The sequence below is a fragment of the Rana temporaria genome, chromosome 11 (assembly GCF_905171775.1).
Source record: "Rana temporaria chromosome 11, aRanTem1.1, whole genome shotgun sequence".
Classification (NCBI taxonomy): domain Eukaryota; kingdom Metazoa; phylum Chordata; class Amphibia; order Anura; family Ranidae; genus Rana; species Rana temporaria.
Window position 1 is genome coordinate 111,389,605 of NC_053499.1, and position 23,939 is coordinate 111,413,543.

The 23,939-nt window shown below is 41.4% G+C and overlaps 1 protein-coding gene across 3 annotated transcripts in view; it reads right to left on the reverse strand.

Moving 5' to 3' along the window:
• The window catches only part of PC (pyruvate carboxylase), a 671,516-nt gene that overhangs the window by 42,954 nt on the left and 604,623 nt on the right, over positions 1–23,939 (reverse strand). For all 3 annotated transcript variants that reach the window (XM_040328827.1, XM_040328828.1, XM_040328829.1), the window contains 3 exons: positions 15,690–15,779; positions 9,138–9,359; positions 8,283–8,439 (listed from right to left, as the gene is read on the reverse strand). In XM_040328827.1, the coding sequence (XP_040184761.1) occupies positions 8,283–8,439; positions 9,138–9,359; positions 15,690–15,779 (469 nt within the window). The remainder of the gene's footprint in view (positions 1–8,282; positions 8,440–9,137; positions 9,360–15,689; positions 15,780–23,939) is intronic.

Below are 23,939 nucleotides of genomic sequence, written 5' to 3' on the forward strand. Positions count from 1 at the left end.
CGGAGGATGTAAGGATGTCTCAGCAGCGGCGGCTATGAAGCAGGGTGTGAGACTGCTGAGCCGCTAGCTTGCTGATGGTACACCACACGCGTCCCTCTCTCCTGTCCTCCTCGTGCCGCCCAGACGAGGCCCCCCCTCGCTCTCTCTCATCCCCGCTCACCAGCTGATCGGGAAGCCGTAGTTAGGAAGTGCCGCTCAGTACGGAGGTGCTGGAGGGTTCCCTGTCACTCGCCCCCCTGTGGATGCTGACACCCCCCCTCTGCTATCAGGAAGCACAGCCTCAGTAAGGTAATATACTCGCTTTATCAGCTCCAGCTACGGGGAAGCTGCTTATCAAGAGTGAACATCAAGGTAAAACAACATGGGACTGGTAAGAATTCTTTCTCTGGTATAAGTCACCGATTGTATATTGCTCCTCTTAAACTTTTTTTTGAATTGAAATATATCACAGATTGGGTATTGGAAATGGGACTGTGATACACTGATATAGCGATGACGGGTTAACATTGTGAAGGGAGCCACTGATGGATGGAATATATAGCGGGACTTGCCTTATGACCTCTTATCTTTGTACTGTGCCTACCCAGGCAGAACGCAACGCAACGCAACGCAACGCTCCCCCCGGTCCCTGAACAGTACTCAGCAACTGGTTTACTGCTATTGTTTTGAGTCTAGATTTCGGGTGTACGGCAAGAGGGTAAGCATCCCAACCCCGCAATAAACTCAGCGATATATTGCAAGTATAATTTCAATAGGAATATTAACATACTAGAATATCAGAGAACACCAATAAAACCGGCACAGATGATAAGCCCCCAAGCAAAGGTAAAGGCAAAGGCATAAAATTGATTCTACCCTTTCATGCTCTCTGGTGGTGTTGGCCTATTGTTTCCTGGGGGTTGTTGTCCGGTGCTCGCTGAGGGCGTTGGTCGGGGGAGGCTCGGTCTATAAGGGGCAATTCCAGACTTTAACAGAGGTACTACACCTTCCTTTAAACCTCCCTTGATCACCGCAAGTGGTTGGGCTGGGCCTGTACTTCTGTGCAAATCCACTGTAACACGATAACCGTACTTGGGGTGATAAGTGAGCACGGCACACAGAACGCAGCAAGGGAGGTTAATTCGCGAGATGGTGGCGGTGCCCCGGTAGAGAAATTAGCGGAGGGTAATTACTCACAAAACATCCACCATCCTAAATGATACAACACAATCACTGGACCTTCAAAAATTATACCCCATTATACTTAATACAGTGAGTTACTGTCGGACATTAAAAACCAAAAGGGGTAATACCCGCCGTTCAAACTGGGGAAACGGATTAGAATAACAAAAAAATACAACATGAATAAGTCAACAAGGGGAAATGCCCCGAAAATTCCCAAAGACAATCCTCCTACTTCCACCATTAGACACTACATGACACCGGAGGGGAGCTCTAAAAGCCCAGTATTGGGAAAAAAAGTAGAAAAAACGGGCGGAACTAAAAAGGGAGCGGGAGGGGGGTTCCCTCCAATAGTAGACACGTCAACGGAGGGCGAACAGGAAGTCAGCCAAATTGAGGACCCCCGCACAGACACCCATATCCCCACAAAGGTAGAATTGGAGGGGATGTTAAAGAGACTGGAAAATGTAATACGAGAAGAAGTTAGTGCACTTAGAACGGACATAACTTATATGTTGGAGAGAGTTGAGAAAGCCGAGGCAAAAATTGAACAACAGGACTCAGAATTAAATGAATTAAAAAATCAGTTTCATACACTGAAACAAAATCAGAGGCAACTACAATACCGATTAGAAGACCAAGAGAACCGAAATAGAAGGAAAAATTTAAGAATACGATCTATCAAGGAGGAGAAAGGGGAAGATCTTAGAAAAATTCTTAACAATCTGTTTCTCCCCTTGCTGGAAAACGGTGCGGAGGAACCCCTAAAAATTGAACGGGTCCATCGCATAGGAAGAATCAGAGAGGGGGGAGGGAATTGGCCTAGGGATATTATCGTAAGGTTCAGATATTTTGAAGATAAAGCTGTGGTATGGTCAAAACTGAGAAGGAAGCCACCCCTGAGCTATGATGGAGCGGAGATCCAGATTTTTACTGATCTAGCCTGGGAAACTTTAGCCAGAAGAAGACATCTGAAACCCCTACTGGAACAGATGCGCCAGCTTAATATCAATTATCAATGGGGGTTCCCGGCATGTCTGATAGGCTACAAAGATGGGGTATCAGCAAAAATAATATTCCCAGAGGACTTGCCAGCTTTCTGCCGCAAATTTGATATGCCAGCTATGGAATTACCCGGTTGGGTAGAATAGCCTCGGATTGCTTTGGCTATCCTTCCCCTATTTGCTATTCACTGATTTGTAGTGTTTTTTTGTTTCTCATTTTTTCTCCATTTTTCTTTTTTTCTTTCCTTCCAGTTCTCATGAGGGGTGGGTAGGAGAGGTGGGATCTGTGGGAGGTGGGGGAGGTTAGAGGGAGGGGGACCAGAGAGGAGGGCTAGGAGAGCAGGTCCGCAACCCTACCCAGATAAGAACAACCCCAAGGGATTTTCCCAAGGGGGTGAATGGGAGGGTTGGGTGTTGGGAGGCCTCACCTCATTCTTGAAGAACCGACGAGTAGTGGGGTGTGAAAACCTCTACGGTTCAGAGGCCATGTTTAGGCCTGGGCAGGGGGGGGAGGGGAGAAGGGAGGGTTGGGGAGGGGAGAGGGGAGGGTGGGGGAGGGGAGGAGAGACAGGGAAAGTGGCTCCCAGTAGATCTTTTGGAAAATATAGGGAAAGGTTTCACTGGTAGGGAATGACAGAAATAAAATTTTTATCTTACAATGTGAAGGGATTGAACTCCCCTATTAAAAGATTGAAGGTGCTAGCAGAGATTGAATCATATAGAGCGGACATAGTTTTTCTCCAGGAATCTCACCTGTCGATAAATTCAAACGTAAGGTTATATTCACCTAGGTTTCCTTCCTGGTTCTACAGTGATTCCATCTCTAAGCGTTCTAGGGGCGTAGCAATTGGTTTCGCAAAAGAGACTGCGTTTATTTTGGAGGCGAGGTTGACAGACCCGGAAGGGAGATTTCTATTCTTAAAAGGAAGACTTGGTGATACCGCCTACACTCTAGCAAACATCTATGCCCCGAATGTACATCCAACCCATTTTTTAAGCAGAATCCTGGGCAAATTGAAAAATTTCGCAGAGGGGTACACTATCATGATGGGGGATCTTAATTTCGCCATGAATCCGAAAGAAGATAGTACGTCCCGGGGGAGGGAGACAACGAACGTGCAGTTACAAAAAATTAAGCACAAGATCCATGACAGCCAATTAGTGGATGCTTGGAGGATATTCCATCCAAATACAAAGGATTACACGTTCTTTTCCCCTCCCCACGGAACGTACACTAGAATAGACTACATTTTGGCAGATCACAGGCTGCTTGACTTGATCACTGAGACAGACATTGGAATTATGACTGTCTCAGACCATGCGCCAGTAACCATGAAAATTAAACTCTCCATACAAAAGAGCCAACGGCCGGTATGGCACCTTAATGATAGTCTGATTCGCGATGAAGAAAGGGCAAGTAGGGTGGAGGCGGAACTAAAACAATTCTTCCTTTTCAATGACACTGAAGGGATTTCAAGCGCAACCCTGTGGGAGACACACAAAGCATATATAAGAGGGATACTAATCGCTGAGGGCGCCAGGGAAAAAAAAGAGAGAAAATGTAAATCTGATACCCTGATCAAAGAGATAGTGATATTAGAACGTAAACACAAGGAGCACGCGCAAAAAGAGAATTACCATAATCTAATTGTGAAAAGAGATGCGCTCAAGGAGATTATGGAACAGGAAGCAAGGAACAAACTGAACTGCATTGCCAGAGAGAGGTATCTATGGGGTAACAAACCCAGTAAGCACTTAGCCAAAATGGCCCAAAAAAAGAAAACCAGAAATTACATTGAAAAAATTAAAAGGAAAGATGGGAAATTGGTACATACAACTAGAGAAATTGCAGATACCTTTAAAAACTACTATGAGGAATTATACACAATAAAACAGTTAGGGTGGCAGGTTGGTGAAAAAGAGGCTAAAACTCATGATTTTCTGCAGAAAGCGGGTCTTCCTAGACTGGAGAGGGTAGAAAGTTTAAATATGTGCCTTCCAATAACTGAAGAAGAAATTAAAATTGCTCTAAAAAACACGACGTGCGGGAAAAGCCCCGGCCCGGACGGATTTTCGGCCCTATACTATAAGAGATTTAGTAACATCTTAATACCGAGGATGTGTAAGTATTTTAATGGTCTAGGGTCTGAATTCGAAGCCAGTAGGGAAGCAATAGCGGCCACGGTGGCAATAATCCTGAAGGAGGGGAAAGATAGCTCGCTCTGTTCGGGATATAGACCGATCTCGTTGCTCAATGCAGACACCAAGCTCTTTGCCAAAATCCTTGCAGAACGCCTGAAAGGGGTGATGCACTTTTTGGTGCACCCCGATCAGGTAGGTTTTATCCCCAACAGAGAGGGCAAAGACAATAGTATAAGAGCGATTCTCCTGCTCCAGAATATAAGGCAGAATGCGCCCCCAGGTCTATTCCTATCAGTTGATGCTGAAAAAGCATTCGATAGGGTAGACTGGGGGCTTATGATGGAGACTCTTACAGCTATGGGAATAGGGAACAGGATGATCCGCTGGATCAACACACTATATTACCATCCCTCTGCCCAAATTAAAATAAATGGCTCGCTATCAGATTCCTTCGAGATGAAAAATGGGACAAGACAGGGTTGCCCTTTGTCCCCTCTTTTGTTTATTTTGTCTTTGGAGCCCCTCCTGGCCACCATACGAAACGACCCAGAAATCAATGGGGTTAGAATAAAAGAGGAGGAACATAAGCTCTCGGCATTCGCCGACGATATATTATTTTATTTAACCAATCCGGTTAAATCTATTCCCAAGCTCTCTAGGATATTACAACAATATGGCGATATCTCCAACTTTAAAGTTAATGCCACAAAATCTGAAATCTTAAATATAAACTTAAGTAAAAGCGAAGAAGCTTGTGTCAAAGCAATTTGTATTTATCCATGGAAAAAAGAATTAAAATACCTTGGTATTAAACTTGCTAATACAGTTCAGAAGATATATAAAATAAATTATGTGCCACTATTAAATGAGATTAAAAATGAATTAAAAAGAACGGAAAATAAACCTATATCATGGATCGGACGCATAAATATGCTGAAGATGGTCATAGTTCCAAAAATACTATATAAATTTCTCTTAATTCCAATTGCCCTGCCTCAGCAATTTTTGAGAATTCTTAATTCCCTCTTATTAAACTATGTATGGAAAAAGAAAAAGCACAGAATATCTCTATCTATTCTAAAACAGGGTAAGCCTCAGGGAGGGCTGGCACTGCCGGACATAAAAAGCTATCATAAGGCGGCGGTTCTGTCTCGAGCGGTGGAATGGGCGCGCGATAGGAAAGAAAAAAGATGGGTGCAAATTGAAAACGCACAAGCAAACACACAATTGAGCAACTCCATCTGGATTCCTGCACAATACAGAGCACTGGATCACAAAGCATTTGACATAACACGGGACACTTTACGTATGTGGGATAGGACCCAGTCACTACTTGAAAGGAAATTCAATTCTCCACTAATGAATTTGAAAGAAAACGCTTACTTTGCACCTGGGGAAATAAAAATAGGAGGGAATTGGATTAGAAAGGACACGGTTCACTTAGGCGATATTATAAAAGACGGGGAGATGATGACCTATGAAGATCTCAAGTCTAGAACAGATTTTTGGGATCTTGATGGGTGGCATTACTCCCAGCTGTCTCACTTTACACGAAGTCTCCCCCGCCCTCTGCGGACGGTGGCGGAGCTGACACAATTGGAGAAAATATGTAAATCAAAGATTTCTAAGGGCACGATCACGAAATTATATGGGATATTGGTTAAGATAGGGTCACGGGGGGAGGCACCGTTTCTGGAAAAATGGGAAAAGGAGTTAAAAATCACGAGAGGGACTAACACTTTTCAGAGGACTATGCAACTAGTACATTCCTCAGCAATAGACATACAAACTGCCGAGGCAAACTATAAGTGCATTTCAGGGTGGTATATCACACCCGATAAAGCTAACAAAATTAATGCCGCCCAGCCCGCGGAGTGCTGGCGTGGATGCCCTGAAAGGGGAACCATGGCCCATTTATGGTGGACATGCCCTAAAATACAAATTTTCTGGGACACAATCTTAAAGCAAATAAAGGAGATCACAGGCAAGGAGTTAAAGAAAGACCCTTGGGTAGTGCTCTTCCATGGGTGTCAAGAGGGTATAAAAAAATACAAGCAATCCCTAATTCCTCACCTTCTGAACGCAGCCAAGAGACTGATCCCAAAAAGGTGGCACGAAATGGAAAGCCCACATTTGTGGAACTGGGTGGACGCAGTGGAGGAAACCTATAGGTTAGAAGAGCTAAAGGACAGCCTCTTGGAGACAAATAGTGACATTAAGGCCAAATGGGAAAAGTGGAAGGAATACAAAAAAACATGGAGCTATGCAGAGAGATTAAGAGGCCCTTAATTTATATATTCCGGATAACACAGTACTTATATGCTGTCCCTGTTCAAGTTTGATTCCCCGACCGCTATTTGCAAAATTTTATTTATTTTGGTGAATCTCTATATTTTGCCTTTCCTTGGATAAGCATTAGACCTCTGGGAGCCACGGGGCGGGTGGGGGGGGGGTTGGAGGGGGGGCCGGGGGGTGAATGTATCACGAGAAAGCATGTCTCAGTCACCCTTGCTGGGTGAAGATTATAAAGGAGTGCGGACAAGCTCTTAGTACCCTAGTGGGAAGGCGACACATACAAACTTTTTCCATATGTATACATAAAAAATAAAAAAAAAAAAAAAAAAAAACACCACATATGATGCAAACTGCAATCAGAGACGTAAGAAGCATCAAATTATGAGCTGGTCTCTAGAATATGACAAAAGCTGAGGTGGTAAAAAAAAAAAAAAAAGAATAAAAAAAAAAAAAAAAAAAAAAAAAAAAATAACCTCTTTATTTGTTCTGGTAAACATTATCATTTAGAAAGTGAGAGGGAATTCGAAATTCTAGCATTGTCACCACAGTATTAGGTGGAGAAATAGCGCAAAAAATTAAAAATCGCAGAGGTGATCAAATACCACCAAAAGAAAGCTCTATTTGTGGGGGGAAAAAAATGTCAAGTTTGTTTGGGAGCCACATCGCACGACCGCGCAATTGTCAGTTAAAGCAACGCAGTGCCGAATCGCAAAAAGTGGCCTGGTCTTTGACCATCAAAATGGTCCGCGGCTGAAGCGGTTCAAGTGCCCATTTTAAGGCAGCCCATTCAAATCAATAGGCTGCCAAAGCACTGGAACAGAAAAAAAAGAACATGCACCATTTTTAGCAATGCAGCACACCTCAACTCATGGCAGTGCATTACTATGTGTTGCGCTTCCGCGCATGTGCATCCCCTAGTGTAAACATGAATAATACTGTAACTTACTAATGTGCATATGATGGTGCTCTTAAGTGCATTGCAATAATGTAAGGGTGGGTCTGTAGTTGGGCTTTAAAGAAGTAAGGTGGTCAGCATGACACCCGGCAACTAGCATTTTCAGACAGCATTCAGACTGTATTTTCAGCCGCCAAGCTTCTCTCGGAAAAAGTTTTCTTTAAAGAAGGCAGGGTTGTATTTTGCAGCATTTTAAACAAGAGCCTTTGGATCACTTCAACATAAAACATGATTTAATACCTCCCAAGCCTTACTATAAAGATGCCATATGATTTATATTTTTCACTAATGGTAGTCAAAAAACCTGAAGCAGCTGTATACAAGTTAGATTAAATGGCTTTTTCATTTTAGGCTGTATATGTGCTATACTACAGTAGCAGAAAAATGATTACAGAAGTCTGCCCACTCTCCGAAAAGAAGGAATGAACCTTATTTGGAGTTTTGATAAAACTGATCAACACAAAAATATACCCTTTGTTTTAAGAAAGCAATGCAATATTTTAGTTGGTGGCTTTTGCTTTCTTTTCATCCACACATATATGTTAAGTAGATGGTCTCATGGACAAACCCCCAAAACTAAGCACCTTTTATATGCTGTCTGTTCACATTTCAATTGACAAACAAAACTATTATTATTATTAATAATAATATAAAAAATTATCAAAAAAAAAGGAATAAGCAAAAAAGCAGGATAAATGAGAGTTGTCACTTTTCCTGTTACTTACTTGAACACAGCATTATCAGGGTAGTTTGTATATCCTACAGCATTTGCCCCTCTCAGCAACATCTGGAAGGGTATGTTAGGAATGCGCTCCCTCATCTCCTGCAGACGTCTCCAAGGGCATTCATAAAGGAAGCGCATGGCAACATCAAAAGTAGCACCTTTAGAAAGAGACCGTAAATACTGTCACACTACAACAAAATCACGTTTACCATTGGCATTTAACAGAAAAACCTTGAGGAAACATATATAAACCAGGAGAGTTTGGACATAAAAGGTCATAAAAACAGAATGTCAAAGCACTGAAATAGCTTAGCTGAAATTTGTTAAAACTGGTCTAGGAGGAGATAAAAAAAAAAGCCAAAATTTGTCATCAATAATATTTCCTATGAAAAAAATCAAGACAGTGCTAAAAAAAACACGGGAGCGAGAAAAACTCCATGATCTGATCTTTGAGTTTGCTGAAATAAAAAAATGTTGTGTTTCACTATGACTGAAATGTTAATCTGTTGTATGTTTATGAAAGCGGGAGTAACTTACTCAAAACAACCAAATCAGATTTTAATTCATGGAACAATTAAAACAAATCTGATTGGTTAGTCAAACTATTGCCATCATTATATACAAACGCTGAGCCCATACCACTTGTTACAGGTCCACTGTATTGGGGCACTGAAAAGCTGTCCAAGTGTCTAAATCTGGATACCTTGATCCAGCATAGTTACCATGTCCAGTGATACATTAAAAAGTACAGGAAAAGCAAATAACAAATGCACTAGAAATACAGACAGAATATTTCAGAAGATTTCATGAATAATAATTGTAAATCTAAAAATATATTGTCATTATTATGTCTTACCTCCCCAGTTTTCCAGACTGAAGAGATTGTTCAAGTTGTGAGACACAAAAGGAGAGATCTTTTTTAGGTCATGAGTACGAACGCGGGTGGCAAGAAGAGATTGGTGGGCATCTCTCAAGGTCGTGTCCATTAGAAGTAGTCCACGGTGCTTGCGTACAGCCTTGGCAAACCCCTCTGGACCTTCTCGTAGCAGGATATCCCTAAATCCAGGAGGTGGTGGACCTAGCACATATGAATAAAAAAATAGTAAATACAAAAAAATAAATAACTCAACTCCCTTTTAACCCATCAACCTGTTACACACAAACAAATATCCGTGAGGCTTATTAGATGCCATGTTTAATCAAAGCTAACCCTTTAGGCCTCATGCACACTGGATGCTATAAAAATGGCAGTAGCGTTAGCTATAGAAAGCCGTAGCTGTAAAATGAGTTTTGCAGCGTTTTGGCAGTAGTGTTTTTCTGCTGTAGTGTTTTTTTTTAATCAAACCTATACTCCCGCTTATCACTCAAAAACCCTGATAAACGCAGAATAGTTTTTTTTTTTTAAGTAATGCCGCGTACACACGATCTGACATTCCAACAACAAAACTGTGGCTTTTTTTCTGACGGATGTTTCCTCAAATTTGTCTTGCATACACACGGTCACACATATGTTGTCAGAAATTCCGAACGTCAAGAACGCGGTGACGTACAACACGTATGACGAGCCGAGAAAAGTGAAGTTCAATAGGCAGTGTAGCTCTTCTGCTTGATTTCGAGCATGCGTGGATCTTTGTGCGTCGGAATTGGCTACACACAATCGGAATTTCCAACAAGAGCTTTTGTTATCGGAAAAATTGAGAACCAGCTCTCAAACAATTCTTGTCAGAGATTATGTTAGCAAATGTCCGATGGAGCATACACATGGTCGGATTTTCCGACAACAAGCTCACATCGAACACATTTGTTGTCAGAATTTCCAACCGTGTGTTCGCAGCATTAGAGTGTTTTTACAGCTGGAAAAACTCCTCTTAAAACCCACTAGTGGGTTCCGACCTATCTCACTCCTGAATGCAGATACCAAACTGTATGCAAAAATTCTGGCCGAACGAATGAAGGGGGTAATGACAGCCATTGTCCACCCGGACCAGGTTGGTTTCATACCTGGTAGGGAGGGAAAGGACAATGGAGTTAGGGCACTTCTTCTCATGGAGCAGATCAAAGAAAGAGGGACCCCCGGTCTACTCCTGTCAGTAGACGCTGAGAAAGCGTTTGACAGGGTAGACTGGGGGTTCATGATACAAACACTAGAATTTATAGGAATAGGCCCAAGGATGATCAAATGGATCAAAACGCTCTATTTCCACCCATGTGCTAGGATCAAGATCAATGGATCTTTATCCGCACCCTTTGAGATGCGAAATGGAACCAGACAGGGCTGTCCCCTGTCCCCCCTTCTTTTTGTCTTATCATTGGAACCCCTGCTTGCAATGGTTCGACAAAATCCAGAAATATATGGAATAGAAGTTGGAGAAGATGAGCACAAATTATCCGCCTTCGCAGACGATATTCTATTCTATATAAGTAGCCCAAGAGTCACCCTCCCGAAGTTAATAGCTACCTTAAAACAATATGGTGAGGTATCAAACTTCAAAATGAATACAGAAAAGACGGAGATCCTGAATATCAACATTCTTAAAGAAGAAGAACAATATTTGCGGAAGAAATATAATTTCAAATGGCAAAAAGAAATAAAATACCTGGGAATAAAACTGGCAAATACCATCAAGAAAATATATAGAATAAATTTTATCCCCCTACTCAACGAAATAAAAAGTGAAATTAAAAACATATATAATAGACCAATTTCGTGGTTCGGGAGGATAAATGTGGTAAAAATGGTTCTCATCCCAAAAATTCTATACAAGTTTCAAATGGTCCCAATTTACCTACCACCGTCATTCATCAAAATAATTAACTCCCTCATAATGAACTATATTTGGAATAATAAAAAACACAGGGTGTCTGCTCAAACCCTAAAACGGGCCAAGAAAAAGGGAGGATTAGCTGTACCCGACATCAGATTGTATTATAACGCTTCGGTTCTCTCACGGGTTATAGAATGGGCTAAAGAGTCCCAGGACAAAAGATGGATAAACATTGAATGCACATTAGCGAGGGCACAGTTAGGGAGATTAATTTGGAATCCACCACAATATAGATCTTTACACACTTCAACACATACAATTACACATAATGCATGGAGGATCTGGGATAGACTTCACAAACAATTAAAAACAGAATTCAATTCACCCTTTATAGATTTAAAAGAAAACGAATATTTCACCCCAGGGACAAAAGAAGTAGGGGGAAATTGGATCACAAATAGAACACAGTTAAAAGATATAACACTAGATGGTAAAATTAGGACACTTCACGATATTAAATATAGGATTGGAATTAGGGCGCTCGACGAGTGGAGATATTTGCAGTTAGTGTCATTCGTCAAACGCCTACCACACCCTTTGAGGTCACAAGAGGAGTACACTATATTGGAACAATTGTGTAGCATCGAAAGCTCAAAAGGAAATATATCTAAAATCTATAATTACTTGCAGAAAACGGAAGAGTTGGACACGCTAAAATACATCCAAAATTGGGAAACAGACTTAGGGGTCCCAAGGGGGAAAACGACCATAGGAAGAATCCTGAAAATGACTCACACCTCGGCAGTAGATGTAAGAACTGCCGAGATGAACTTCAAATGTTTGACGAGGTGGTACGCAACCCCAGATAAAATGGCCAAATTCAGAGGGGGTGAGTCAGAGAAATGCTGGAGAGGCTGTGAGTTAAGAGGAACGATGGCACACCTTTGGTGGGACTGCCTGAAAATTAAAGCTTATTGGAAAAAAATCTTGGCCCTGATAAAGGTAATAACAAAAAAAGAAGTGGAAGATAACCCATGGGTAGTTCTTTTTCATGGAGGGGAGGTTCCAGAGAAGGAGTATAAGGGTTCCCTGACCCCTCATTTGTTGAACGCAGCGAAAAGATTGATCCCCCTTAAATGGAGAGACGCGAAAAGCCCGCAAATGTGGGAGTGGATCGACTCCGTAGAGGACACCTATAGGAGAGAGAAATTAAAATACGGAAGTTTTAAACACGAGGTAGAGGAAAAGGACATATGGGTTCCCTGGTTGGAATTTAAAAAGACCTGGAGGTTCGCAGAAAACCTGAGAGAGGAATAGGAACACATTGTCAATTAATGGGAATAAATTCTTATAGTGGAGTCGTGGGATGGTCAAGGGGGGGGAGTGGGAAGGGGGGGAGGGTAGGAGGGGGGAATTAGTCGGGGAGGGGGGAGAAGGGGTGCTGGGTATCTCTTTGTCACGCGGATAAAACCTGTTAAAATTCCGTACTTAATACAAAAGAGAGTCTCCCAAACGGAGAAAAAAAAAAAAATAAATAAATAAATTAATAAATATAAATAAATAAATAAATATATAATAAAAATAATAACAAGTATAAAAACTTGTATAAGAAATACACCACAAATGATGCTAAACCAGATGTAGAGACGGAATTATGAATAAAATCATGAGCAAGTCTCTCACTGCGGTGAAGTCTGAAGTGGCAAAAAAAAAAAAAAAAAAAAAAAAAAAAAAAAAAAAAAAAAAAAAAAAACCCACTAGTGCTGAGTTTTTTTTTTTCTCTGCCAAAAATCACTGATAAAAGCCCATGTGTGCATGGACACATAGGACTACATGCTGGGGAGTTTACTGGCTGCAGAAAAAGATGCCTAAAGCCAAAACTAGCAGTTGTAAAATTGTCCAGTGTGCATGAGGCCTTAGTGGTACACTTGTATATTTACAATCTTTGGAAACTCTCTGCAATGCTCTTACAAGGTCTGTATCTGAAGAAAAGTCAGATTTTGCCTGTATGTTTTAAAGGACAAGTTCACTTTATTGCAGGTAAAAAAAAAAATATGATTTGTTTTGTTAGGGACCTATAGTAGCAGATTGTGGGTGTAATGCCATCGATACAGTCAGGCAGTTACACTTTGACAGGAAGCTCAATGAACTAGCTATAGTGCTCATTAGCGCCCTCATAGTTCATTGATTACTACAAGCTGACAGCCACAAAGGCTGTTGAAACTTGTGGTTCCCATTTAGAGAACCCTTTAGATTGTGGCAGCGAGTGAGCGGAGAAGATAGGCCACTCAAAACGGGGACTCGGGGAGTATTGCGAGGGCCGGTGCATTTGCAACATCTTACACCCTAAATATGGGAACATGTAAAATGTCACAAAAGGTTAAGTTATCCTTTAAAATTGCAAGAGGGGTCTTTCACACGCACAGCCTTCTTGCTTGTACCCCTATTATGTTGGGTACATATCTTCTTAGAAACAGTTACAAATTTTATATTTTAATAAACACGATGAAACCTGAACATGTCTTATTTTTCTTATTTGGTTTATTAAACATACCACTTATTTTGTTTTGTTATATCTGTCCAACAAGTGAAAAAAATACGGGTTGTATTTGCCAGAAAATTGTGAGCTAATCACTTTGGGGCAGATCCACGAAAGAATTACGTCGGCGTAATTTTAAATTTCCCGCGTCGTATCTTTGTTTTGTATCCACAAAACAAGATACAACGGCATCTGGGATCGATCCGACAGGCGTACGTCTTAGTACGGCGTCGGATCTTAGATGCAATTTTTCGGAGGCCGCTAGGTGGCGTTTCCGTCGAATTCCGCGTCGAGTATGCACATTAGCTAGTTACGGCGATCCACGAACGTACGTCTGGCCGGCGTATTTTTTTTCGTCGTTTGCGTCCGGCTTTTTCTGGCGTATAGTTAAAGCTACTGTTATGAGGGGTACTCAATGTTAAGTATGGCCGTCGTTCCCGCGTAGACATTTGAAATGTTTACGTCGTTTGTGCAAGTCGTTCGCGAATAGGGATTTGCGTAGAATGACGTCACCGTTGGAAGCATTGGCTTGTTCCGGGTTAATTTCGAGCATGCGCACTGGGATACCCCCACGATCAGGTCACGACGTATTAACATAAAACACGCCCCCATCACAGAGATTTGAATGGCGCGCCATTACGCCGTCAAAGATACACTACGCCGCCGTAACTTACGGCGCAAATTCTTTGAGGATTCGAAAAAAATAAAAGTTATGGCGGCGTAGTGTATCTTAGATACGCTGCACCCGGCGGATTCTTGCGCGAAGGTACGTGGATCTGCCCCTTTGTGTGCACTCTAACTGTGCTGCATTTTTATCAGTTAGAATTGCTCCCAGCTCTCTCTCTGGACTATGGACACCCCTCCCCTCATGTTAGGAGCGAAGTGTTCTTTAGTTCTAGCCTAGAGTGATAGTGTTGTTCCTCCATAGATACAATGAGGCTGAATCACCAGGCAAAAATAGGCGAATAAAAGTCTAAAAGAAGATAACTAATGTAGCCACCACCTGTAAATTAATAGAAATAATAATAATTTGAATATAGTTTCACTTTACTTATTTTTTTTTTTAAGTTGGATCGGCACCCTGTGAACTACATTGGGAAAACCGCTGGCTGAGAAAACTTTAAATTATCCACTTATCTATAGATGTGGATAATTCAAGACAGTATTGATCATTTTGATTGAAGAAGTTACAGATGCATCTATAAAGTTCATACTGTCTTATACAAACTTTTTTTCATGGTCCTTAAAGTGTCAATAAACCAACATGTTTAAATCAGATTTTCTTTAATATTACATTATGTACCTATTACCCAATACCCAAAAATGTTCAAGTTGTATAAAGTACAAAATACCTGGTTGAACATGCCATTGAGTTTCACATCCTTATTTTCTGTGGCAAAATAATAGCATCCGATTCTCTGGCTGTTGCAATTGCCACTTTTATTGCACATGCTCCTCAGGTATATAACAGGGAATCCATTCACTTCTTATGTTTTCCCTATTCTAGATGCCCCACGTGCTGGTTTCATCATTTATAGGGCCGGTTCTAGATTGGACATTGACAAGCCCTCCCTCTTCCCTCCTCCAACTTGTCCTTATTCTCCTCATCTAACAGGGTGGATCTGACAGAATGATTGATGCAGACATTAATATCCCTGCTAGTCACCCAGCATGACACACATTCACAGTGCCTCCCTGCCAGTGTCATTTCAATACAGCAGCAGCTGTGGATGTGTGTACATTCAGGCTACATATGTCAAGCCCGTTTTACACTTGTTTATAAAGTAAGTCATAAAGGCTTCTTTTTTTCTAATCACATGACAGCAACAGCACCAATCAGTGCTGTGCGGGCACTGGAAAGATTTTCAGGCTTTCTGATATGCGTCTTCCAGGCTCCTCTCTTTTGCTGTAACATGAAATGTACGTGACTACAGTGTAATGGCTCAAAAAAAGGGGCATTTCCGAGACTTTTTCTTCCTAAAAACTAGAATTGTTAACTATATGTGCAGTTAGGATGATATATGTAAAGTTGTTAATGTAAAGTGATTAAACATTTGTTAATGGATTGTACATAAAGCATTGCACAAGTAAAATCAAAACTTACTTATTGGCACAAGGGGCACAACAGGATCAATATTAGATGGCTTGGCCTTAACAGGAATGGGTGTAGTTGGACCATTCACCATCACGTGACCTAGAAAATCACAGCTTAGTTTAGTCATTTACACAAGTTATTTTGCAGTCATATTTTTCCAATTTCTAAGTAACTAACAACTGACAAATATGCAATAATTACATACTGTAATCTGTAAAAAATGAATATATTCTACTTTAACTGTCTAGACAAATAAATAGATAGAAATAAATATATGTGCCCCATCAAGGAGTAAGAAGTGTCTCGTGTAGGTTGAGGCGCTCTGAGCAGAAAAAATTGGGTTTGCAGTTTTGGATTGATATATCTGGGCTCCAAGAACCATACTTGGTTATGTTGCTGACAAACCCTGGGTTTACATTTTGTAAGCAAACAGCATTTTTATTGTAAAAGGTGTGCACAGCCCTCTTAGAATGGGAGCTGAATATGGTTCAGGGCTCCATCCCCCAAATAAACCATTGTGCGGCTAGGGGGCAGCAAGTGCACATACAGACTAGAAGTGTATGTCTATGTGCTGACCAGGCCAACACCTGGAGGATACAAATGTTTCAGGAGAAGCGTGTGAACATTTCTACCATTCTGGCCATAGAGACAGACTGCCCCTGAAACCTGAGTTGGGATTGCTGTATATCCAGGAGGCTGTAGTTTTGCTTTGGATACTGTGTGATGCTGAAACCCTGGGTGGGAAATCTTGAGTTTAACCACTTCAGCCCCGGAAGGATTTACCCCCTTACTGAAAAGAGCATTTTTTGCGATTCGGCACTGCATCTTTTAGCTGACAATTACGAAGTCGTGCGACGCTGTACCCAAACAAAATGTATGTCCTTTTTTCCCCACAAATAGAGCTTTCTTTTGGTGGTATTTGATCACCTCTGCGGTTTTTATTTTTTGCGCTATAAACAAAAAAAAGAACGACAATTTTGAAAAAAAAAAAAAAAAGTTTTACTTTTTGCTATAATAAATATCCCCCAAAAATATATAAAAAATAATAATTTCATCCACATTTTAAGCCAATATGTATTCTACATATTTTTGGTAAAAAAATAAATAAATCGCAATAAGTGTATATTGATTGGTTTATGCAAAAGTTATAGCGCCTACAAAATAGGGCATAGATTTATGGCATTTTTATTACTATTATTTTTTTTACTACTAATGGTGGCAATCTGCGATTTTTATCGTGACTGCGGCAGACAGATCGGACACTTTTGACACTATTTGAAACCATTGACATTTATACAGCAATCAGAGCTAAAAATAGCCACTGATTACTGTATAAATGTCACTGGCAGGGAAGGTATTAAACACTAGGGGACGATCAAAGGGTTAAGTGTGTTCCCTGGATGTGTTCTAACTGTAGGGGGGTGAGCTCACTAAAACACGACAGCGATCACTGCTCTCGATTACAGGGAGCAGTAGATCCACATCCTTGCTGCTCTTACAGTAAAGAACCATTTATGCAGTTTAACCGCTTAACGACCGCCGCATGTATATGTACGTCCACAGAATGGCACGTACAGGCAGATCAGGACCAGGACCCCCCCCCCCGCCACATGCGGTGGTCGGAAATCGTCGGGGAGCGATCTGGGACGAGGGCGCGGCTATTTGTTTCTAGCCGCCCCCTCGCGATCGCTCCCCGGAGCTGAAGAACGGGGAGAGCCATATGTAAACACGGCTTCCCCGTGCTTCACTGTGGCGGCTGCATCGATCATGTGATCCCTTTTATAGGGAGACACGATCGATGACGTCAGACCTACAGCCACACCCCCCTACAGTTGTAAACACACACTAGGTGAAACATAACTCCTTCAGCGCCCCCTGTGGTTAACTCCCAAACTGCAACTGTCATTTTCACAATAAACAATGCAATTTAAATGCATTTTTTGCTGTGAAAATGACAATGGTCCCAAAAATGTGTCAAAATTGTCCGAAGTGTCTGCCAAAATGTCGCAGTCACGAAAAAAATCGATGATCGCCGCCATTAGTAGTAAAAAAAAAAATGCAATAAAACTATCCCCTTTTTTGTAAACACTATAAATTTTGCGCAAACCAATCGATAAACGCTTATTGCGTTTTTTTTTTACCAAAAATAGGTAGAAGAATATCAGCCTAAACTGAGGGGAAAAAAATGTTCCATATGTTTTTGGGGGATATTATAGCAAAAAGTAAAAAATATTGAATTTTTTTCAAAATTGTCGCTCTATTTTTGTTTATAGCACAAAAAATAAAAACCGCAGAGGTGATCAAATACCACCAAAAGAAAGCTCTATTTGTGGGAAAAAAAAGGACGCCAATTTTGTTTGGGAGCCACGTCGCACGACCGCGCAATCGTCTGTTAAATCGACGCAGTGCCGAATCGCAAAACCTGGCCTGAGCATTTAGTGTGGGGGGCCATTGTAATAAAAAAAAAGTTGTTTTTAGGGTGAACCACCCCTTTAAGGTTAAACCTCTTTTCTTCTAAATTTAATCAGTTGCCACGTGTCTTATTAAACTCGCTTTCACGGAAATGTTTTTTCCCTATTGTGGGGTCACCAGTATGCTATATAAAAAGGTGACCCTCGTGCTAAAACAAGTAATGAATATCAATAATAACTCAAGTGACAATGCAGCAAAAACTAGTGGTGGTTACAATACACACAAACTAAAAGATAAATAAATAGGGTTCTCGCGCAAAATCTAAACGCATAAAGAATAAGTATAAAGTGAATAATAATATGTAGATGATAACACTGTGAGTGGCTAATAGAAAAGAGTCCATAAACTGGTGTAAATCATGTGCCCCAAAGCACAAAGTGACAGTGTAGATTAGAAACAATGAATGTTCATAATATTGAATAATATCGCAGTGAGAATGAACAAATATTCTGGTGAAAAAATAAGTTGGTGAACAAAATAGGATTTTTTTATTACAGCTTACCTGTAAAATCCTTTTCTTTGAGTACATCACGGGACACAGAGTCTTAGTCATTACTATATTCCACCATCAGGTGCTGGACACTGGTGTAATTAATTATAACAGGAAGTTCCCTCCCTATATAACCCCTCCCATACTGGAAGCACCTCAGTTTGTTCGGAAAGCAATAAGTGTCCCAATATCCCCAAACAAGAGGGGTGGGAACTCTGTGTCCCGTGATGTACTCAAAGAAAAGTATTTTACAGGTAAGCTGTAATACAAAATCCTATTTTCTTTATCGTACATCACGGGACACAGAGTCTTTATTCATTACTATGTGGGACGTCCTAAAGCAATGCCTACTGAGGGGAGGGAGACACCAACAACGCAGACTGCCATCAGACACAAGGACCTCTAATGCTGTCTGCAGCATATTGTGCCAACAAAAGGCTGCATCCTCCTGCCGTCTTATGTTCACCTGATAGGATTTAGTGAACGTAAGCACAAACGACCAAGTTGCGGCCTGGCAAGTCTGAGTCATAAAGGCTTGGTAATGCACCCCGTATGAAGTGCTTACTATCCTGGTAGGGTGCACCCCAAAAGAAACAGAGGGAAACCCTCTCTTTAACCATAAGCCTGAATAATAACCTGATGAATCAACATTTGACAACAGTTGATTTAGACGCTGCCTGCCCTTTACTGGGGCCTCCTGGTAGCGCAACAACATCAGTCTTCCGTATCCGAGCAGCCGCTTCAGATAGGTCTTGACCTCTCTTACTCTAACGAGAGAGAGTGCAGCCATTTTAATAGCTGATCTGAACACTGCCTGCCCACATCTAGGGTCTTCTGGCAGAAAAACAAAACGTTAGGTTCCTATATCTGAAAACCTTTCCGATAGATCTTTAACTGCTCTCATCTCTATTGAGAGAAAAGCAATAACCTTCCTTCCGCGGACCAAGGTCTTGAAAAAAGGAAGGCAAGAATATCTTGGACTCAAAAGAACACTAGATCTAGAAGAGGAGTAAGCACATTCATCACGCTGTAACAGACAAAAAAGCGTGAATCGTCTTTTACCAACAAGGAATCAGCTAAAGCAGCCCAAAGGCGAATAGAACTTCCCCTTTAGAGTGCTGTTGTATGTCACTGCGCTTTGTTCATCATTTTTAAAAAACTATGGTGTGTGGGCAACGTTGTTTTTAAAGATGAAGTTGGAAAAACTTTGTTTTTTGGACATGATGAAAAACAAAATTTTCTTTCATGCCGAAAAATTATCGTGTGTACGTGGCGCATTAGTCTACAACCGTCTTAGCTCTAACCACAGTGAAAATAACCTTTTCAACTCCATACAGTCTGGCTTTTGCTCGCAGCATTCCACAGAAACTGCCTTACTAAAACTTACTAACGATTTACCAATTTTTAAAACCAACGTTTCCTTGGGCTCCAAGATTCTGTTCTATCCTGGTTCTCCTCTTTCCGCACGCCTTCAGTGTTATCTACAACTCTGTCTTCTCTCCATTGCCCCTTTCTGTGGGGGCACTCCAAGGCTCTGTTCTTGGACCCCTTCTCCTCTCTATCTACACAGACATCCTTAGTCACTTGACAACCGCCCATGGCTTCCAATACCATCTATACATCGATAACACCCAAATCTGTCTGTCTACGCCTCACCTCACTCCTTCAGTCTCCTCTTGCATTACTAACTGACATATCAGCATGGATGTCGCACCACTTCCTTAAACTAAATCGCTCTTAAACCGAGCTGGTAATATCCCCCCCGCCCATGCCCCACTCCATGACTTTTCCATCAAAATCAATATAACCATCAATCCCTCCCCTCATGCCAGGGTACTAGGTGTAATCCTAGACTCTGACCTGTCCTTTCAGCCACAAATCCAATTGTTGTCAAAAGCTTGTAGAGTTCACCTCTGTAACATCTCTAAAATATGCCCCTTTTTAACCACTTCCATACAGGGCACTTATACACCCTTATGCCCAGACCAATTTTCAGCTTTCAGCACTGTTGCAATTTGAATGACAACTGTGCGGTCATGCTACACTGTACCCAAAATAAATTGTTATCATTTTGTTCCGACAAATAGAGCTTTCTTTTGGTGGTATTTGATCACCTCTGGGATTTTTATTTTCTGCAAAAAAAAAAAAGGATGTTTTCTCCTTCACTGATGGTACTTCACTGATGGGCACTGATAAGGTGGCACTGATGGGCATTAATGAGGTGGCATTTATGATGTGCACTAATATGCGGCACTGATAGGCGGCATGGATGGGCACTGATAGGCGACACGGATGGGCACAGATAGGCGGCATGGATGGGCATGGATAGGCGGCATTGATGGGCACTGATAGGCGGCACGGATGGGCACTGATAGGTGGCACGGATGGGCACTGATAGGTGGCACGGATGGGCACTGATAGGTGGCACGGATGGGCACTGATAGGTGGCACGGATGGGCACTGATAGGTGGCATGGATGGGCACTGATAGGTGGCACGGATGGGCACTGATAGGTGGCACGGATGGGCACTGATGTACTGTAATGTGTTGTACTAATGGATGCCAATCAGTGCCAAACAATAATGCCTGCCAATATAGTGCTACGTAAATTGTGGGCACCATACAAATCCTGTATAATAATAATAATTTTGATTTGTTAGTCATGCTTTTGAGTTCAATCCAACTTCACAAGTGCTTTGACCTCCTCCTGACCTGCATCACTAACAGACGCGAGTAAGGGAAAAGCCGTTTACCGGCTTTTCCTGTTTACATCGTGATCAGCCATGATTGGACACGGCTGATCACATGGTAAAGAGTCTCTGACGGAGACTCTTTACCTAGATCAGTGTTGCGGGGTGTCAGACTGACACCCTGCAACAACGATTGCTGCGATGTGTGCCCCTGGGGCGTGCAGCGGCTCAATATCCTGAAGACATCATATGACGTCCAGTTAGGATATTGAAACCACTTTGCCGCCGTCATTTTGCTATATGGCGGGCAAGTGGTTAACAAATGAAACCACCAAGCTACTTATTCACCCCCTTGTTATCTCTCACCTTGACTATTACAACATCCTTTTCACTTGCCTACCTCTCCATAGGCTATCCCCTATTCAGTATATCATGAATGCTACTGCCAGACTTATCCACCGTACCAACCGCTCAGTGTCTGCCACCCCTTTCTGCCAATTCCTACACTGGCTTCCCATAGCCCAGCAAAATAAATTCAAAATACTAACACACAAAGCCATTCACAACTATGCCCCAAGCTACATCACCAATCGTATCTCCAAAAATCACCCAAACCATCCTCTCCGCTCCTCTCAAGACCTTCTGCTCTCAAGTTCCATTGTCTCCTCCTCCAATGCTAATCTCCAGGACTTCTCCTGAGCCTCTCCCAATATGATCAATATATCTCCTTCTCTGGCTGCTTTCAGGCGATCCCTGAAAACTCATCTCTTCAGGGAAGCCAATCACCCTATTCGATTAGATCTTCTGAGCAGGGCCCTCTTAACCCTCTTGTATTTTATTGTATTGTAAGTGTATTGTCTCCTTTTTACATTGTAAAGTGCTACGTAAATTGTGGCCACTATACAAATCCTGTATAATAATAATAATTTTGATTTGTTAGTCATGCTTTTGAGTTCAATTCAACTTCACAAGTGCTTTGACCTCCTTCTGACCTGCATTAAACTGCTTTTGCATTCCTACTGTCTGGTATGGGGAGAGAAACAGCTTTGATGGAAACAAAAAGATCAAGCCTGAATCAACTAACCCTCAACCATAACTGTAGTGGGATTAGTTGTAAAGTATCTGGTCTTCCAACTGGTGATAACTGTCAAATAAAAATGATTAACTCACAAAGTAATTTTGCCTAAATGCTACTTTGTCATAAAAAAATCTATTTGACTTCAGCTGCATCTGCAAGTGGCAGCGTAAGACTGTCCATTATGCTGTGCCCAAGCACAGGGTAAAGATTTTCAAATGGATTTTGCCTGTTATTGCTAAAAAAACTAGGCTAAACAATAAGCTGGATACTGTTTTAAAAGGAAAGCTGTGAAAATCATTAAACATAATCAATTGAAAAGCCCAATAAACAAACCTTTAAAAATAGCAGAATCAAACATGTATTGCACAAAAAAACTTTACCCAGTGCTATGAATAAATAGAGGCATAATGATGACACAAGAGACAGATAGAGCAGTTGTTATAAACTGAAGTAGAGTGATAACACAAGAGACTAATACAGCAATTTAACTTCTGAAATTACATGCAATGACTTAATGTAGGTACAGAATTTTGCTTTCAGCACATTAGCTGCTAGAATAACATAGCACAGTTTAACAAATAGGTTATTAAACATTTTTCTGAATGCTGTCAAAATAACTTATATGGACTAGCTTTCACCAGTTTTATGATCGACCCAGCTTTGTCTCACCACTTGGTAAGTGGTACCACAACAGCCTACAAAAATCCTTTAAAAAAAAAATATATATATTTGGAATGCAAACTTGAGCAACCACATTTTTTTTAACTTGTGTTATATACAGTACCCATCACTGATTCCAACCCATAAAACTCCCCCTAAACAATAAACCTGGACCTTAGAGCTCAAGTGAACCCCCTGTTTTTTACTGCAATGCAGCCAAGGTGCATATACAGTAATAAATATGCATCGGTTTTACTTTCTATTCAGCCAAGTGCTGCAGCAAACGGTTAAAAAAAAATGATTGCTAGAAAAAACAGTTGGCCCAGGGCTTTTACTCGCAAGAAGCGGCCTGACTTTTTTGTGGTCCAGCACACCTTACTAAACACTGCTCTAATCAATGTTGATTTTGCTTGCTGAGAAGTGGTGCCATTAGAACAGTGTTCAGGGGGTGATGCAAGAGAGCTGGGCTGCTTGTGTGTGAGAGGCATATCAATTAATGTGCTTTATGAAGAAATGGCTTTATTAACAACAGCAGCTGTCACCATGCATTTTGGTTGAGGTCGGTGCCCAAGAGTCAATTCTTAAGACTCAAGAGAAATTTCACAAATAGGAGTGACTTTCTCCGGAAGGCCTCATCTCTGAAGTTGAAATTTCTTGAGAAAGGCTTTCAGTTATCAGAATTGGAGGGTGCTATTAAATGTGCTGATGACGTCAGAGACGATCTGCTGGCCCCTGGAATTAGGGATGAGGATGACTCTTAAGTTTGCTCTCCTTACTACCTATTCCAACCAACATTTTTCCATTAAGAAAATAATGAGTAAACACTGGGGTGTACTCCACAATGATCAACTTCTGGGGTTTCATCTCCC